Below are 17,372 nucleotides of genomic sequence, written 5' to 3' on the forward strand. Positions count from 1 at the left end.
ATAACTATAAAGGATGCTTTTTTCATATTGATTTCTGGATTGGTTATCATAAGTGAACCCAGACTATATGACTTTCATGTTCTTGTGCCTGTATCTTTTGCTTGGAGGTTTTTTTTTTTTTTTTTTTTTAAGATAATATCTACTGCTGTTCATTCTCTTTGGACTTACCAACTTTCAACATATCCTATAATTTATATATTTATTAGGTTTGCTTGACTCCCTCTTTTAAAGTTTCTTGTTGATTGCTTCTCTCTTTTTCCCCTACCTTTACCCCAACCACTACTGCCACCACTACCACCAGAAGGTAAGTTCCACCAGAACAGGGATCTTTGTAATTTTTTGTTCACTAATGAGTCCTAAATTTCTGGTACATACTATGTAACACATATTTCTTAGATGAATGAATTACTATCAATATGGTTTTGTTTCCTTCTAGGTTCTTGGCTCTGCTCCAGAGTAAGTGAGATGTAGAGCAGAGTTTCAGAGAGATCACTGAGAACTGTTTTCTTCCTGTATTTAATTGATAAACATAGAGTTTAATTTTTGGTTGCTAAAGGTTGTAAGAATACAGTTGAACAACTGCTTCTTATTACATTTTAACAAAAACTTTTTTTTTAAATGTTTTGGTAGGAACCACCAAAGCCACCTTTAAATAATTTTAAGGTGGGGATGAAACTTGAAGCAATAGACAAAAAGAACCCTTATCTGATCTGCCCTGCAACTATTGGAGATGTTAGAGGAGATGAAGTTTATATCACATTTGATGGCTGGAGTGGAGCTTTTGATTATTGGTGCAAGTACGATTGTCGAGATATTTTCCCAGTTGGGTGGTGTCGCCTGACAGGAGACATATTACAACCACCAGGAACTAATGGTAAGATAATAAGTAACTACATGTTCTGTTATTTTATTTTATTTTATTTTATTTTATTATTTTATTTTATTTTATTTTATTTTATTTTATTTTATTATTTTATTGAAGTTAGATCTAACTGCTATTGGCATTGAGGTTAGGACTTCATGCTCAGCTGGAGCAGTGGACAGGACAGTGAGGGGACTGTCTAGGCTAGAGAACTGGAGGTAGAAGAAGACAATAATTAGAATTCTTGAGGGCCAACTCAACATCATAATCTGAATTGACAGTGCACATCAGAGAATGTGAGCAAGCTACAAGTCACACTTGGACCGTTGAAGCCTTGCTACTGTAAGCATTTTGGGGTGCTTAGCTATTTTTATAGTTGATATTCAATTTAAAATTACACATGGTATTCCACTGTTTATATCTCAAAGGTAGTTTTTAAACAGTAAGGCGTAATAAATGTTATATACATGTTTTGCACAATTTTGGTCAATTTTTAAAAGTTAAATTGATACTTTGATAGTCTTAAGTAAAATCTACGTGTCAGTGAAAATTTTATATTATTTAGTTATTTATTTGAAGATTATATTTTATTTATTCATGAGAGATAGAGAAAGAGGCCGAGACATAGGCAGAAGGAGAAGCAAGCTCCCTGTTAGGAGCCTGATGCGGGACTTGATCCCAGGACCCTGTAATCATGTCTTGAGCCAAAGGCGCCACCTAGGCGCCTCATTTATTGATTTTTTAAAAAAGATTTATTTATTTGAGAGGGAGAAAGAGAAAGAGCATGTGTGCGCAAATTGAGGGAGGGGGGCAGAGGGAGAGAATCTCAAGCACACTCCCCACTGAGCACAGAGCCCAGCATGGGACTCAATATCATGACCCTGAGATCATGACCTGAACTGAAGTCAAGAGTCAGACACTCAACCAACTGAGCCACCCAGGTGCTCATGTCAGTGAAAATTTTAAACTATGGAAGCCATCATAGATTAACAGGTTATCATAGTTAGGTATTTATCAGTTGTAATATTGTGCTTCCTAAGTTGAATTCTATGATGGTCTATATATTTTCTTTCAGAAAAAAAATCGTCAAAATATTGAGGCTCCTTAGGGACTCTTCTAAGGGCTTAGACATGCCTAACCTGGTCTTCTGTGGTAGAATAACTGCTGAGATTTAAGTGGGATCTAAGGACAGAACCTACTCATTGGCTTAAGTTAAATGTAAACTTATTAGTAGAATCAAATGTAAACATTCTTAAAATTTATCCAACCAAAATTTATTTATTTATACCAGAAAAAAAGATGAGTGCAGAAAATGTGTAAGTAGTATGTGGCAGACTAGAGCAGTGGCTAGGTAAAAGCATATAGCCATATCTTGTAAAGGCTATTAGAATCTTCTTTGATTTGAGACTTTAACACATCCCATTATATTACAGTAGTACATACCATGATGTCCTTTTTTATTAGGTACCTATTTTACCAGTTCCCTGCTGCCATAATTCTAGGAAGCAGATATAATGGCTGATTTTTTAAAGTTTAATATGTTACAGATCTTTGTGTATATGATACTAAGGCAGTCTCTGCCCTCAAGGAGTTTACCTTCTAGTCGAAGAGGGATAAATATATACTTTAAAAAATATATATATGTATGTATGTATTAGCAAAAATGGAGATGTATGCTAGATATGAAAGTGGCCCAAAGACTTCCAGTTTGTTTAGGCTGGAGGGAAAAGTAAAGGAATGCTTGACAGAAAGATACATGATGTGAGTATTAAGAGAGGAGGAGTTTGCTAGGCAGAGTAGAGAGATAAAGGTGGGCTGGATACATCACAAAGGTATAAAGTCACACAGCTTACCCTGAAAACGTGGGAGTTCAGTTTGGAACATGGTAACTTTGGAATATGTAGCCAAGAATGTTTTTATCTCCCACTATTTAGTCTCCCTTTTTTTCTTAGTAACACAGTTCAGCTGCCTAACATGAAGACTACATTTACAGCCTCCCTAGCAGTTATATATGGCCATGAGACTAAGTCCTGGTCAATGGGACAAAAATATAGCAAGTGTGTTCTGCTTCTATGAAGTGTATATTAGAGAGAGATGAATGTACCCTTCTCTCTTCCTTCTTTCTGCTTCTATCCTACTGCTGGTAATGTGCTTGTTTTGGGTGGAGTTCCATCTTGAACCATGAAATGGGGACCATATTCTAGGCATAGAGTGGAAAGCAGAAAGGAACCAAAATCTCTGAGAATTTTGTGGAGCAGAGTTTTCATACTGGCCTGTTCCAGACTGTTACTTGAGAGAAATAAATTTCTATATTATATAAACCACTATTCTTTTAGGCTTTTCTGTTACTGTTAGCTGAACTTAATCCTAGCTAATTCAGGGTGACTTTAGGACACCAGGTAAACCTGTCCACTGGATAGCTGCACATGCAAGTATGTAGCCCAAAAGAGATGGGTCTTAGTTGACACAGCAGGTTTGAAAGCCATGATGCTCATTCAGATAAATATTCTGTGTGTCGGGTGGAATTATAGGTGCTGTCTGGGAAGGGATGGGTGGTAAGCAGCTTATACATCCAGTTGATAGCAGCAAGTGGGGGAAGCTTTGGGTGTGGCTTTAATTGTGCATGTGTAACAGGTAGAAGTAGAAAAGGACCAAGGACAGAACCTTTTGGGTGAATAGAAATCAATTCTGAGAAAAAGTATACATAAATATAGGAGAGTTACTAGGTTTGTTTCCCTAACAATAGGAGATGAAAGATTTTAAGAAGTATTCAACACTGTCAAGTACAGCATAAAAGTCAAAAGGAGAGCTCATTAGTGGTCTTAAGTAAAAGCATGGTTACTAGACTACTTTGAAAAGCCAGATTTAGAGAGCTAAGTAAATAGGAGATGCAAAACATTTTTTAAAAATGTGGTTTCATGGATACTTTCTGAGGTCTGCCATCTCTGTCTTTTATCCCACTAGACATTTCACCAGTTAAAGTAAAATTTAGAAACTTTACCTCAATTTATATCCCTTTACCCTCCTCCATTCATAATATAATTTTCTTAAATATTTACATTCATTGAGAATGAATTAGACAGTATTATAATTTTTGTTCAACTGTTAAACATAATTAGAAAATTCAGGAGAAGGAAAGTATTTTATTTACCTACATTTTTGTTATTTCAGTTTGTTCTTCCTGATTTTCAGATTCCTTTTTTTTTATCATTTCCTTTCTGTTTAGAGAATTTCTTTTAATCATTCTTTTAGGGTATTTCATCTGGCAACACATTCTTAGTTTTCCATGATCCAAGAATATCTTTATTTCCCCTTCATTCTTGAAGGATAGTTGCTGGATATAGAAATCTGTGTTGACAGTTCTTTTCTTTAAGCACTTGAAAAATGTAGTGTAACTTTCTTCTGGCTTCCAGGGTTTCTGATGAGAAGTTTGGTGTTACTCAAATTGTTTTTCCCCTGTAGGTTCCATTATGATTATAAGTCTATGTTTTGCTTGTATTCTTTACTTCATGCTTTATCTATTTTGTGGCTCTATTATCAGGTGTGTACAAATTTTGAACTGCTATAGTGTCCTGGTCAGTTGAATCTTCTATACTAACTCTTTTTATGGTGACTTTTTTTTTTTTTTACCTTAAAGTCTGCTTTATCTTATATTAATGTAGCTATACCAGCTTTTGTCTGGTTGGTGTTCTTGGTCTCTCTGTATCTAATGTTCAACATTTATCTAATCTTATCTGAAAAGATACATTTCTTGTAGTTGGATTTTGATTTTTTGGCTAGCCAGTATGTCTTTTTTTTTTAAGATTTTTTAAATTTATTCATGAGAGACACAGAGAGAGAGAGGCAGAGACCCAGGCAGAGGGAGAAGCAGGCTCCATGCAGGGAGCCCGATGTGAGACTCAATCCCAGGACTCTAGGATCACACCCTGGGCCGAAGGCAGGCGCTAAACTGCTGAGCCACCCAGGGATCCCAGCCAGTATGTCTTTTAACTGGAGCTTTTAATCTATTTATATTTATTGTTATTACAGACATATTTGGTTTTCAGTATGCCACCTTATTTTGAGCTTTTTATTTGTCCTGCCTTTTCTATGTTTTATTTTCCTTTCTTGTTCTCTTGGGGTTATTTTTTCTTATTCCATTTCCTCCCTTGAAGTTCTACATTATATTGACTATTTTTTAAAGATTTATTTATTTATTCATGAGAGACACAGAGAGAGAGGCAGAGACATAGGCAGACGGAGAAGCAGGCTCCCTGTAGGGAGCCTGATGTGGGTGGGACTCAATCCCAGGACCCCAGGATCACACCCTGAGCAAAAGGCAGAGGCTCAACCACTGAGCCACCTAGGCATCCCAACTATTCTTTTAATACTCTAGAAAATTTTAACATGCTTTCTTAACTTAATCGAAGTCTGAAATATCTTTATTCTGCATTAAGACAATAGAAGGAACTTAGAATACTCTACCCATTTACCTCTTTCAAAGTAATGTTACTGTTGTATGTTTTATTTTATTTTATTTATTTATTTTGAAGGGGAGGAGGGGCAGAGGCAGAGGGAAAGAGAATCAAGCAGACTCCATGCCCAGCATGCAGCCTGGTGTGGGGCTTGATCTTACAACCCTGAGATCATGACCTGAGCCAAAATTAAGAGTTGGATGACCAACCAGCTGAGCCTCCCAGGCTCTCCACTGTTGTATGTTTTAGTTAAGTGTATCTTTTGGGAATTCTATTAGCTATTATTATTGTTCATATAGTCAGTATTTGTTGAGATTCACCAGTGCATTAAACATGTTCTTTGCTGTTTATTCCTTCTTAGCATCTCAAACTTTTCACCTGGGATTAGTTTTCTTCTGTCTGAGATAGATCCTTCACATTTTTCTTCAGTGAGGGGTCTGCTAGTGGCATGCCCCCTCAGTTTACATTCATCTGAATATGTTATTTTAGCTCCTTCCCTGAAAGACTTTTTCTCTGGGTGTCGAATACTAGATTGACAGCCATTTTCTTTCAGTACATAGAAGATAGCATTCTTTTACCCTTTGGTTTCCATTACTATTGAGAATTCAACTCTTAATCTAATTATTTTTCCTCTGTGATGTCATTTTTTCTGTAGCTACTTTAATATTTTCACATCATCTTTGGTGTTTTGCAGTTTTACTCTGATACTTCTAGGTGTGGGTTTTGTTGAATCTTGATATCTTGGCAGAACCACATATATACAAATGATGATTTGTTTATTTTCATGTGTGAAAAACTTTGTATGTTTTATATTTTACTTGTTTTATCATCCTTAAGGATTTCAAGTGGCACAAATGATTTGACATTATAAAGCTCTTTTCATGACTGCTTTATGAATACAAATAATCCAAACTATGTTAAGGTAGAATTTGGAAGCATTAGAGTAGAAACAAAGATGTGCCCACTGTTGCCACATTCTGTTTTGTAAAGTCCCCAGAAGAATCTTAGGATTCTGGGCAAAGTATGGTTAAAGGTTGTTATTTGATATCACTCAGAGGTATTTCATAAATGACTCATTTTTATTTTTTCCCCAATCATTGCTTATTCATTACATTCATTACATAGATTAATAGGGTTACTGTACTTATACAAGGTGAAATACTCTTTGAGTAGAGAAAACATTTACTTTAGCCAACACATCAGTCATTAAATGACAGCTATGATATAAAAATATCATTTCTTAGATATAATGTGATATATTCTTAAAACCATAATTAAAATTATTTTTCATTATTTCTAATTTAACTGTTTTTCTCTAATAGAAAAAAGTAATAAATGCTCAAAGTGAAAAATTCAGAAGAGCATGTAGAGATAGCCATGGCAGATAGTTTGATCTGTATTTGGCTTCGTACTGCTTTTTCTTCTTTTTGTCTTGTATGTATAGCTTTAGAACACACATGGCCAAATCAATAGAGAAATGTTGAAATAAGTTGTGGTATAGTTTATTCTTTTTTTTTTTTTTTAGTTTATTCTTTAGAATAGTATTGAACCATTTAGAAGAATGAGAGGATTCCTGTTTACTAAGAAAAAAAGCTCTCTAAGATGTGTTAACTTGAAAAAGCAACCCTTTAAAATACATACAGTATAATACCATTAAGTCAAAACAAGTATGCATTTCTATATGTAACTGTAGATGTAGATATATACATACATAGAAAAGATCTGAAAGGCTAGATATCAAATCTCTAGTAGTAATTATATCTGAAAAGGGGTGTTGAGTAGTAAAGAGAACTTTTGCTTTTATCTGTGGCTTTTTTTAAAGGTAATTTAAAGATTTTATTTATTTATTCATGAGAGACACACAGAGATGAGGCAGATACATAATAGGCAGAGGGAGAAGAGAATGTTTTATATTATATTTTTACTGCTTTATCATCATTAAGGATTTCAAATGCCACAGATGATCTTGATCCCAGGACCCCCATCCCAGGACTCACAGTGGATACAGCTGCTCCTTCCACACCTGCTTCTGGGTCTTGAGGTTTTTCTCGAGCTTGTTCAGCTGGTGGCACATGGCACGCGTCTTCTTGAGCCACAGACCCAGGGACTTGTACTTCTTACAAGTATGCTCCACCATTTTACTCTTGGAGAATTTCCTGAGGTTCTCTTTCTCTTTCTTTTTTTTTTTTTTTTTAAAGATTTTATTTATTTATTCATGAGAGACACAGAGAGAGAGGTAGAGACATAGGCATGGGGAGAACCAGGCTCCTATGGGGAGTGCAATGCGGGACTCGGTCCCAGGACCTAGGGATCACGATTTGAGCAGGAGGCAGACGCTCAACCACTGAGCCACCCAGGTGCCCCTGTGGCTTTTTTTTTTTTTAAACAAGAACCTGTTTATAGGTTACATTTGTACTTTAAAATAATTAATAGTTTTATTTTAAAAGGGGATTATTCATCGTATTCTAGTTTTTTACCTACTTTTTCATAAAACATTGTGACTGTGTTTCCATGTATAGTATATCCCTGCCAATTTAAGTTTATTTCTATGTTGTATTTATTTCTATGTTTCTATGATGTGATCATCATATGGTTTTTTTTAAAGAATAGATGCAGTTTTTCTTTTAAGATTTTATTTATTCATGAGAAACATAGAGAGAGAGAGGCAGAGACACAAGCAGGCTCCATGCAGGGAGCCTGACGTGGGACTCGATCCTGGGTCTCCAGGATCACACCCTGGGCTGAAGGTAGCACTAAACCGCTGAGCCACCTGGGCTGCCCATCATATGGTTTTACCATAATTTACTTAGCCAAACTTCTGTTTTGTTTGACATAGATGATAGGATGAATATATCTTTGCATATTTCTAATTGTTTCCATAGACTAAATTTGCTGGGTTAGGGGATATGTTTCTAAGATTGACAAATTGTCTTTCAAAGTAGTAATACATTTCTATTCCCCTCAGAGGTGAGTGAAAGTGTTTTTTTTCCTTCTCTGGTCAACTTTGGGCATTATCTTATTATTTTTGCTAATTAAAAATGTTTTTAGGAGGTCAGTCAGTTGGGCATCTGCCTTTGGCTCAGGTGGTGATCCCTGTGTTCTGGGATTAAGCCCCACATCGGGCTCCCCACTCTGGGGAACCTGCTTCTCCCTTTTCCCCTGTCTGCTGCTCCCCCTGCTAAGTGCTCCCTCTAGTTCTCTGTCAAATAAATAAATGAAAATCTTTAAAGATAGACATTAAAAATATTTTTAAAATTCTCATTTTTAAAGATTTTTAGTGAGGTTGAATGTTTTTCTTTCCATGTATCTTGGCCATTAATATCCTTTTATAATTTTCCCGCTAATTACCTTTTCCCACTGTTTTCTTATTGTTTCCTTTCTTGTTGATTTGTTTTGAGTGTTTATTACACATAGCAATAAAAGGAAAGTTGTTAAAGTAAAGGGAAAAAAAGGTAAAACCTCAGTTATTTGCTTTTTTTCAAATTCCAGTATAGTTAACATGAAGTGTTATATTGGTTTCAGGTGTATAATATAGTGTTCCAACAATTCTATACATTGCTCATGCTCACAATGATAAGTGTATTCTTTAAAAAATTTTTTTTTATTTTAAAGATTTTATTTACTTGAGAGAGAGAGCAGGAGTGGGGGGAGGGACAGTGGTAGAGGGAGAAGTAGACTCTCTGCTGAGTGGGGAGTCTGAATGGGGAGCTCGATCCCAGGACCCTGAGATCATGATCCGAGCTAAAGTCAGACGCTTAACCCACTAAGCCACCCAGGTGCCCCCATGATAAGTGTACTCTTAATCCTCTTCACCTATTTCACCCATCCTCCACCCCCACCCTTCTGGTAACCATCAATTCTCTATAGTGAAGAATCTGTTTCTTGGTTTATCTTTTTCCTTTGCTCATTTATTTTATTCAACTTAAATCCACATATGAGTGAAACATGGTATTTGTCTTTCTCTAACTTATTTCACTTAGCATTATACTCTAGCTCCAACCATATTGCAAATGGCAAGATTTCTTTTTTATTTTCTTTATTGGAGTTCAGTTTGCCAACATACAGCATAACACCCAGTGTCATTCTTTTTTTTATGACTGAATAATAAAGTGTGTGTGTGTGTGTATCACCTCTTTATCCATTTATCTATTAGTGGATTCTCAGGCTGCTTCTATAATCTGGCTATGGTAAATGATGCTGCAATAAACAGAAGGATGCATGTATCCTTCTGAGTTCTTGTTTCTGTATTTTGAGGGGCAGGTACTCAGTAGTGCGGTTACTGGATCATCGGGTAGTTATATTTTTAGCTTTTTGAGGAACATCCATACTGTCTTCCAGAGTGGCTGCACACCAGTTTGCACTCCCTCCAACAGTGCACAACGGTTCCTTTTTTTCCACATTCTCGCCAACACTTGTTGTCTTTTGTGTTTTTGATTTCAGCCATAGTGACAAATGTGTGGTGATATATCCTTGTGGTTTTCATTTGCATTTCCTTGATGATGAGTGATATTGAGCATCTTTTCATGTTTGTTGGTTATCTGTATATGTTCTTTGGAGAAATGCCTGTTCATGTCTTCTGCCAATTTTTTAATTGGATTATTTATTTTTGGGGGTATTAAGTTATATCAGTTTATTATATATTTTAGATACTAACCCTTTATTGAATGTCATTTACAAAATACCTCCTTTCATTCCTAGGTTGTCTTTTAGTTTTGTTAAATTGTTTCCTTTGCTGTGTAGAAGCTTTTTATTTTGATGTAGTCCCAATAGTTTATTTTTGCTTTTATTTCCTTTGCCTCATGAGACAAATCTAGAAAGATGTTGCTAAAGCTGGTGGATTTTTATGATTTCAGGTCTCACATTTAGGTCTTTAATCCATTTTGGGTTTAGTTTTGTGTATGGTGTCATAAAAGTAAAAACTTTTTTCTCAGTTACTTTTTAATGTAATTCATGTTTTTTAAAAAATGTACAGAAATATTTATTGACTTGAATATTAAATAATTTAAGGGTCTAAAATAAGGATCTCAGCTAAATAGTTTCCTAAGTAATGTTAAATTAATTGAATTTCATAAATTTAAAAAAAAATCTGTATTTTTGCTTATTTTGAATATTTCTCAAACACACTGGAAATGTTTGGTTTTCAACCTTTACATAACTACTTTTCCAACACTTCCAACACTAGGATATGATACTTAAAACTTTTTCAAATACTTAATGACTTAAGATAATTCACTTGCATAGTTTCTTAAAGAAATATAATGAGGCATCCATGAATGCCACTTGATTTGACTTTACATTAAAAAACCTACTTATAAGCTTTACTGTTTTTTTTTTTTTCAAGAATAGTAGTAAAGCTTAATATATTTTAAAAACTTACACTAACAAATGTTTTTCTCCCTGTGTTAACACTTCTATAATCAGAAACAGCCAAGTTCTTTTCAGACTTATTATTGGTACAATAATCCACTGGGAAACTTACCTTGGATAGAAAATTCAGAAAGCTATGTGGCTTTTTTTTTTCTCTTGTTTATTTAGGTTTTCCTTTTTTGGCCCTTATTATGACTCTATAATCTTTCAAAGCCCTTCACCTCTGGTTGGTGCTGTCACCACTCATCAGATTTATTATGGAGACCTGTACAGGGTATCTGGTGAGAAAGAGGAAAGAAGTATGTGTGCTATGTCCCTGACAACTTAAAGAAGGCTGAGTCAAGTAAACTAAAACAAGGCCCATTGTAGATTTTTTCTTCTTGAAGAATTTATTCGATCTTGCTGTTTTCTGTTTCAACTTGTTCCCCACCTCCGTTTTATTTTATATCTTTGTTCTCTCTGAAAAAATGATACAAATTTATGAATGTTCTGTAGGCTATTGATTTATTCTCAATTGTCCTCCTTTTGTCTCTGGCACATATAGGATTTATAGCCAGTCATCTCATTAGAGTCCATATATTTAATACATGAAAGAGCAAGATCTGGAATTCAGCAACTTAGAATCAGAAGTGGAACTACCATTATTTTAAAGGCTATATGTGATTTTCTTATTTAATACTTTAATTTTTCCTTTCTTTATTTGGGAAAGTTTCTAAACAAATAGGTTGCTATTTTGTTTCTATAGTTTTATTTATGAATACAATAATTGTAGGTTTCTAGTCTTGAGAAATTGGAAATAATTCAGAAGCAGAGGATTCTTTTTTTTTTTTAAGATTTTATTTATTTGAGAGAGAGTGCGTGGGTGCATGTGTAGGAGTTGGGAGGTGGGCAGAGGGGGAGGGAGAGGGAGAGGGAGAGGCAGGCCCCCTGCAGGCTCCCTGTGGGCTCCCATCTCCAAGACCCAGGAATCATGACCTGAACTGAAGGCAGATGCTTAACCGACTGAGCCACCCAGGCACCCCCAGAAGCAGAGGATTCTTAAAAAATTTGACCTAATCTTAATTTTTCTCTTATTGTGAGATATTCAAAGTTTTTTTTTTTAAATAAATTGCGACATTGTAAACCATTCTACCTGGCTTTAGAGGTACTTAAATACTTTTAAAGTTAACTATGTAAATTAAACTTTGAATTTATATAATTTCTAAAACATTTTTGAATTAGTTTTATTTAACTTAACTCGAGATTTATGTATCATTGATTATAAATTAATGACCTACACTGGTGTGAAGTGTCATCTTGTAGCCTAATTCTTTAAGCAATTGTGACCATACAGACTAGGAAGGATGGTAGCGAACTTCCAGATGCTTTGAGTATAAAGTTGCAAGATCCCAAGGGTTTAGAAGAATTCCTCTGGTCCAGAGGGAACTGTGGAGGAGGGGAAAACCTAGAATCAGGAAGCATTCCTGTCTACTGGAACTATAGCCTATCAGTGACGATCTTAACTCATTACTAGATAAAATCCTTCAACTATTGGGTTTCCTACCTCCCACCTCTCACAGAAAAAGCTTTAATTTCTAGGTGGAACTCAAAGGTAACATGGCATTTCTTTCACAACTTTGTAAAACATTTTTGATATTTGATAGAACTGGCACATTAGATTTTCTTTCTTGGTAATTTAGTCATAAATTCTATGAATAGAAAAAAATTGTATGAATAGGAACTTTCTTCTTAAGATTAAAGTAAAATGCTTTGAACAGACTTTAAATGTGATTATCTTGGGCTCTGTTAGCTGCTGCTTTGAATGCTGGTTTATTTTGTGGTGTGTGTATGTGTATATATGGTTTAGGGGTTTTTTGATTAAAATTTTAAGGGTGTGGGTTTTAAAATCTAAACTTTTGGTCTTTGTAAAAAATGTAACTAGTCATTTTATATGGTGATCTTATTTTGTAAAGCCCTTCCTATGTAGTATTTTTCTATTGAATCGTTTCAAAGTTGTTAGTCTTTTGAGAAGCATTTCAAAGGTTCCATTGAGCAAACAAGTGCTCTATTCCCCACCCCCACCCCTACCCCATTCTCATTCTCTTAAGAAACAAAACCAGAAATTATGGCTGCTTTTGCTTTTTGTGCAGATGTACGTAGAGTTGTATGTGGTTTCTGTAACTTGGGCTTTACCTTTCTCTAAATTTTAAAATTAAGATTTTATAGTTTTTAGACATATCTTTACCAACTTTTTTCCTCTTTTTATATGACTGTGTATGTTTAGTAAAAACCACATAGAGCAGCATTCTTCCTTTATGTTATAGTGGGTGAAAAATAACAGATACATATAATTAAGGCTATAAAAAGTTCAAGGTGTGTCATTCCCCTTAGAAAGCTTCTGAATGAACACTTAAGCATTTGTTTAGATTTTTGCCCTTAATATAGTTTATGGTAAAATACAGACTAATATACTTAGTTTATTTAGTACTCTTCTTGTTTGGTATAAATGAAATAGAAATGCTATCAACCCAGATTATTTACTCAAAAACCATGAAATTTAAAACAGCTGATATTTTCTTTTTCATACTAACAGCTTGGAACAAATGTTTTGCTTGTGCAAATGAGATGGCTATTGTGATGCAAAGAAGGATCTTGGGGAAAAAAAATGTTCTTTCTCTGTTTTGAGTATTTCAGCTAAATACTGCAATAATTGCAAGCAGAGCCTGGAGCTTCTTTCTTGTTTCTGTTCTGTGATATATTTTAACAGGTTCTCTTGAGACTTTTAAAATGTCTTGGTTTTTAGGACATGTGGTCCAGCGGGGTTAACTTTGTCTACAGACGCAATGGGTTAGCAGTTAGGTTTTGCATGTCTTCTTATTTCTTTCCAGATTCTCTGACCCAGGGTAACCTTTGGTTCTTCTCTGAAGGCAGGAGTGAGGAAGTTTGAGTAGGTGACTGATGATCACTGTCCATACAGCCCACAGACAATATGTGAATTACTTTAACAGTCTTCTTGGTCCCTCCTCCCACACCTCCTCCCCTTAAACCAACAAATGCAAATAGCTTCATCCCCATTTGCTAGAAATCCAGGCTGGCTCTGGCAACATGGGCTTTGTTGTTGACTCGCTTTCTCCAGAAAGGCAGTTTTATTTCTAGTAAAGGAGGAAGGCTATCAAGTGGAACCTAAGTTACATTAATGGTATACAGCAACAACTTGTTTCTCTGGAATATTTCTAAAGGTAGGAATTTCTCCAAGTTTCTTTATATTGTAGTTGGAGTACGGTTAAAGAAATTCATTGTCTGCTTTGTGAGCTCTTGTATACTAAATATCCCAATCATTTCTGTTGTCTTAAAAATTTTCTTTTTTGTTCTAAATATTATTCATTGAAATTGTTGGTGCTATTATTTGATTAGTTACTTCTAAAAACTGTTATATGGTACAAGAGAAAAGTTAGTCTTTGGTTATTTCTACCATAAAAATGGCTTAAAATAAAATAGAACAACCGTATTGTAAGTCAAACTTGATGATTTAAATCTCCAGTTTGTGATGAAGAGTGTTGTCAAATATTTTTCTATAGTTGTGAGGACTATGACATGATTTTTCATTAGTATTATATGATACATATTAGAAGTATTTTTATGATACAGAGATGCGGATAACATTTTACTAATTAACATGTAATACATTTTGTGGAAATTATAGCAGTGACTGCTATGATTTTTTTTTAACAGCATAATAGAAGTCACTCTAGAGAAGTCATTCAGTAAGAAAGAAGATGGTATGATTTAAAAACTGGGTGACTTTTAACAGCCCAGAATTGTTAGAGGAATTATGAATTAGACTGAAACAACTGAAGTTGCTTCTTTTCATGTGAACATTCTTCTGAAAATATTAAAGGTTTTGGAAATTGTCATCTTCTTTAACGTCATTGTGACCAAAATCTCGGTTTCTTTTGAAGTAAGCAGATATGAGTAGCAATTGTAAAATATAATGGTCTTCATGGGAAGCACCCCCCCATGAAGCTAAAGGGAGCAGTTTACAAAGCATCTGTGATGGGCAAGTATTGTTAAAAGAACATTCTTAAAACCCTTCTAAATTTTAATTGTGATTTCTAGCTGCTTCTTGCCTTTTTAAAATTTCCTTTCTAGACTGAAGATTTTTATAATTATATAATAGGTTAGGAAAACTTTATAAATTCCACTAAATTAGATTTTATTTTAATTTAGCATGTATGCCAAGAAAAAAGGCATTGTCATGTAGGTACGGAGATACATAAATTTAACTGGACTTCTGTATTTTGTTTTAGGTAGCGAGCTGTCCTTTAACCTTTTAATTGCATGTGGGATATTTTTCTCAGTAGCATATTTATAAATTTTCAATAACCTTAAGGTGCAATATTCTATGCAGGTTAAGGTATGTTTTATAAAGTATATGAAGAGTTTCTTCTCTCTTGAATTTTTTTATCTTAGATCTCCAAGCCCTGTTTTGAAATCGGGGAGATGAGAGCGAGTCAAAGCTACAAAGCGTTTCAGTATATTAGTTCAGTATATTAGTTCCAAATGTAATTTTTAAAAGCTCCTAGAAAAGACATAGCATTTCCCAAATAGGGATGCTCTACCAGACTCCTAAAACAAACTCTTTTAAATGAGATATCTACTTTAGTAGTGAATGGTTTATTTATTTTTTATATGTGGGAGTTACCTTTTATTGTATATTTAAAGTATTTTTAATACTGTAAAACTGTGGCTCTTGGTTTTGAGAGGGAAACCTACTTGGGTCATCAAGGAAACTCAGAAAGGACAAGGAAGGAATAAAGGCAACAGGGCTGGCATGTTCACACCGTTGAATGCCAACCATGCCAACTAAACCATCTCTTTTTGGTAAATGAGCAAGGAACTGGGCATAACATTCAAATTAGAATAGATCCAACCAGGGTGAAAATATGAAAGACTGGGCCCAGCTACCACTAAAAATTAAAGACCTTGTTTTCCTTTGTAACTTTTCCAGTGTTTGCCATCCTTTTTCCATGTAGTGATCAGTTGTAAAACAAACCTTTTTTTCCAAGATTTTATTTATTTATTCATGAGAGACACAGAGAGAGGGAGGCAGAGACAAAGGCAGAAGGAGAAGCAGGCTCCCTGTAGGGAGCCTGACACGGGACTGGATCCCGGGTTTCCAGGATCTCGTCCTGGCCTTCCTGGACTGAAGGCCGGTGCTCAACCGCTGAGCCACCTGGGCGTCCCAACAAATAAACCTTTTACAATTAAATGGCAGGTCAGGGTCTCTAAAAGAACTTTTATACTTGTTTTGGGCACAGTAGGAAAGTGAGAAAAGTGAAAAGTATCTTAGAGGTCTTTAAATAATGATAAAAAGAAGAGTGATGAGCAGATACCTGTGGGAGATGTCTGAACAAGACCAAGAGTACCCCTGCTGCTATGAATCGAAGTAGAGATTAATCAAATGTCTCTGCTGGTCGACTGCTTGGGCAGTAGAGATGCTTTTACAATTATATTCTGCTGAGTCAGTCTGTGCTACAGAAGGGATCTACTCTTTAATTCTGAAACTGCTGGAGACAGGTGCAGATTCTAAGGATCACTGCCAGTGTGCAGTGAGCCTGCATGAGTATCTAGTTATTTTTTAGTGGATGCATATATGCCTCTGTGAGTTGTATGTTTTTTTTTTAAATCAAAATATTACAATGCTTATGTTGAATAATTGTTTTCTTTAGGGACGTGACTTGTTCTGTTATTCAAGAAAGTGGCTAGGTTTATCTTTGTTGGGGCATTTTATAGTTTTAATGACAAAATTGGTATTGTAGAACATTTAGAAAACAAAGATAAGTGATAAGAGTAAAATATAAAAATTGCTTGTATTCTTTTTTTTTTTTTTACGATTTTATTTATTTATTTATTTGAGAGAAAGAGACAGAGCATGAGTAGGGGACAGAGGGAGAGGGAGAAGCAGGCCCACCACTGACCAGGGAGCCTGAAGTGGGGCTCTATCCTAGGACCCTAGAATCATGACTTGAGCTGAAGGCAGATGCGTAACTGAGTCACTTGTGTGACCTCAAAATTGCTTGTATTCTTGCCATCTGCTAATTTTTTGGTATATAAACCTCAGGATATTTTAATTAAAAAATCAGAAATGTTAATTAATTGCCAGTAGTCATTGAGACTCGCTGAGGATGTCTTCAGAAGCCTATGTTGTATTTTATTCTATGTATACAGAATTGTGTTGGTTTGGCCCCATCTACTTAAGTATTCTTACTTTGATATTTTAGTAATTAATAGTCATAAAATGTGTTCAGATTATAAATGTTTGATTTTGAGAGAATCCACAAGAAAATTTAAAGAAAGTACTCCTCCAGTATTTGATGGAATTTTTTTTCTTAAGGGTTTATTTAGCCAAGAGAATTGAAAAAAAGGAAAACCCCTGAACATTGGATTATTTAAGGGCATGTTCATAATTTGTTTTTAGAACTACTTTAGATATTTTTATTTGTGGTTTACTCATAAGCTCCCTCAAATTTGAACCTGAAAAAATGTTTAACCAACTATTTAATTCTGCATTTTGTTTTGTTAATAGAAAATACTTTAATTAAAAGACATGTCTTTTCATTGTTTCCCTTACTAATTAAAAATAGTACCTAGTTTCAGGAAAGAGCATGGGCTATTGGGTGAGACAATCCTGAATTTGAATCCCATTTCTA

General features: G+C 34.9%; 1 protein-coding gene across 10 annotated transcripts in view; it reads left to right on the top strand.

Moving 5' to 3' along the window:
• SCML2 (Scm polycomb group protein like 2) overlaps nucleotides 1-17,372 on the top strand; it is a 100,065-nt gene that overhangs the window by 44,893 nt on the left and 37,800 nt on the right. For all 10 annotated transcript variants that reach the window (XM_072818148.1, XM_072818143.1, XM_072818144.1 and 7 more), the window contains one exon: nucleotides 631-874. In XM_072818148.1, coding sequence (XP_072674249.1) covers nucleotides 631-874 — 244 coding nt within the window. The remainder of the gene's footprint in view (nucleotides 1-630; nucleotides 875-17,372) is intronic.

The sequence above is a fragment of the Canis lupus genome, chromosome X (assembly GCF_048164855.1).
Source record: "Canis lupus baileyi chromosome X, mCanLup2.hap1, whole genome shotgun sequence".
NCBI lineage: Eukaryota > Metazoa > Chordata > Mammalia > Carnivora > Canidae > Canis > Canis lupus.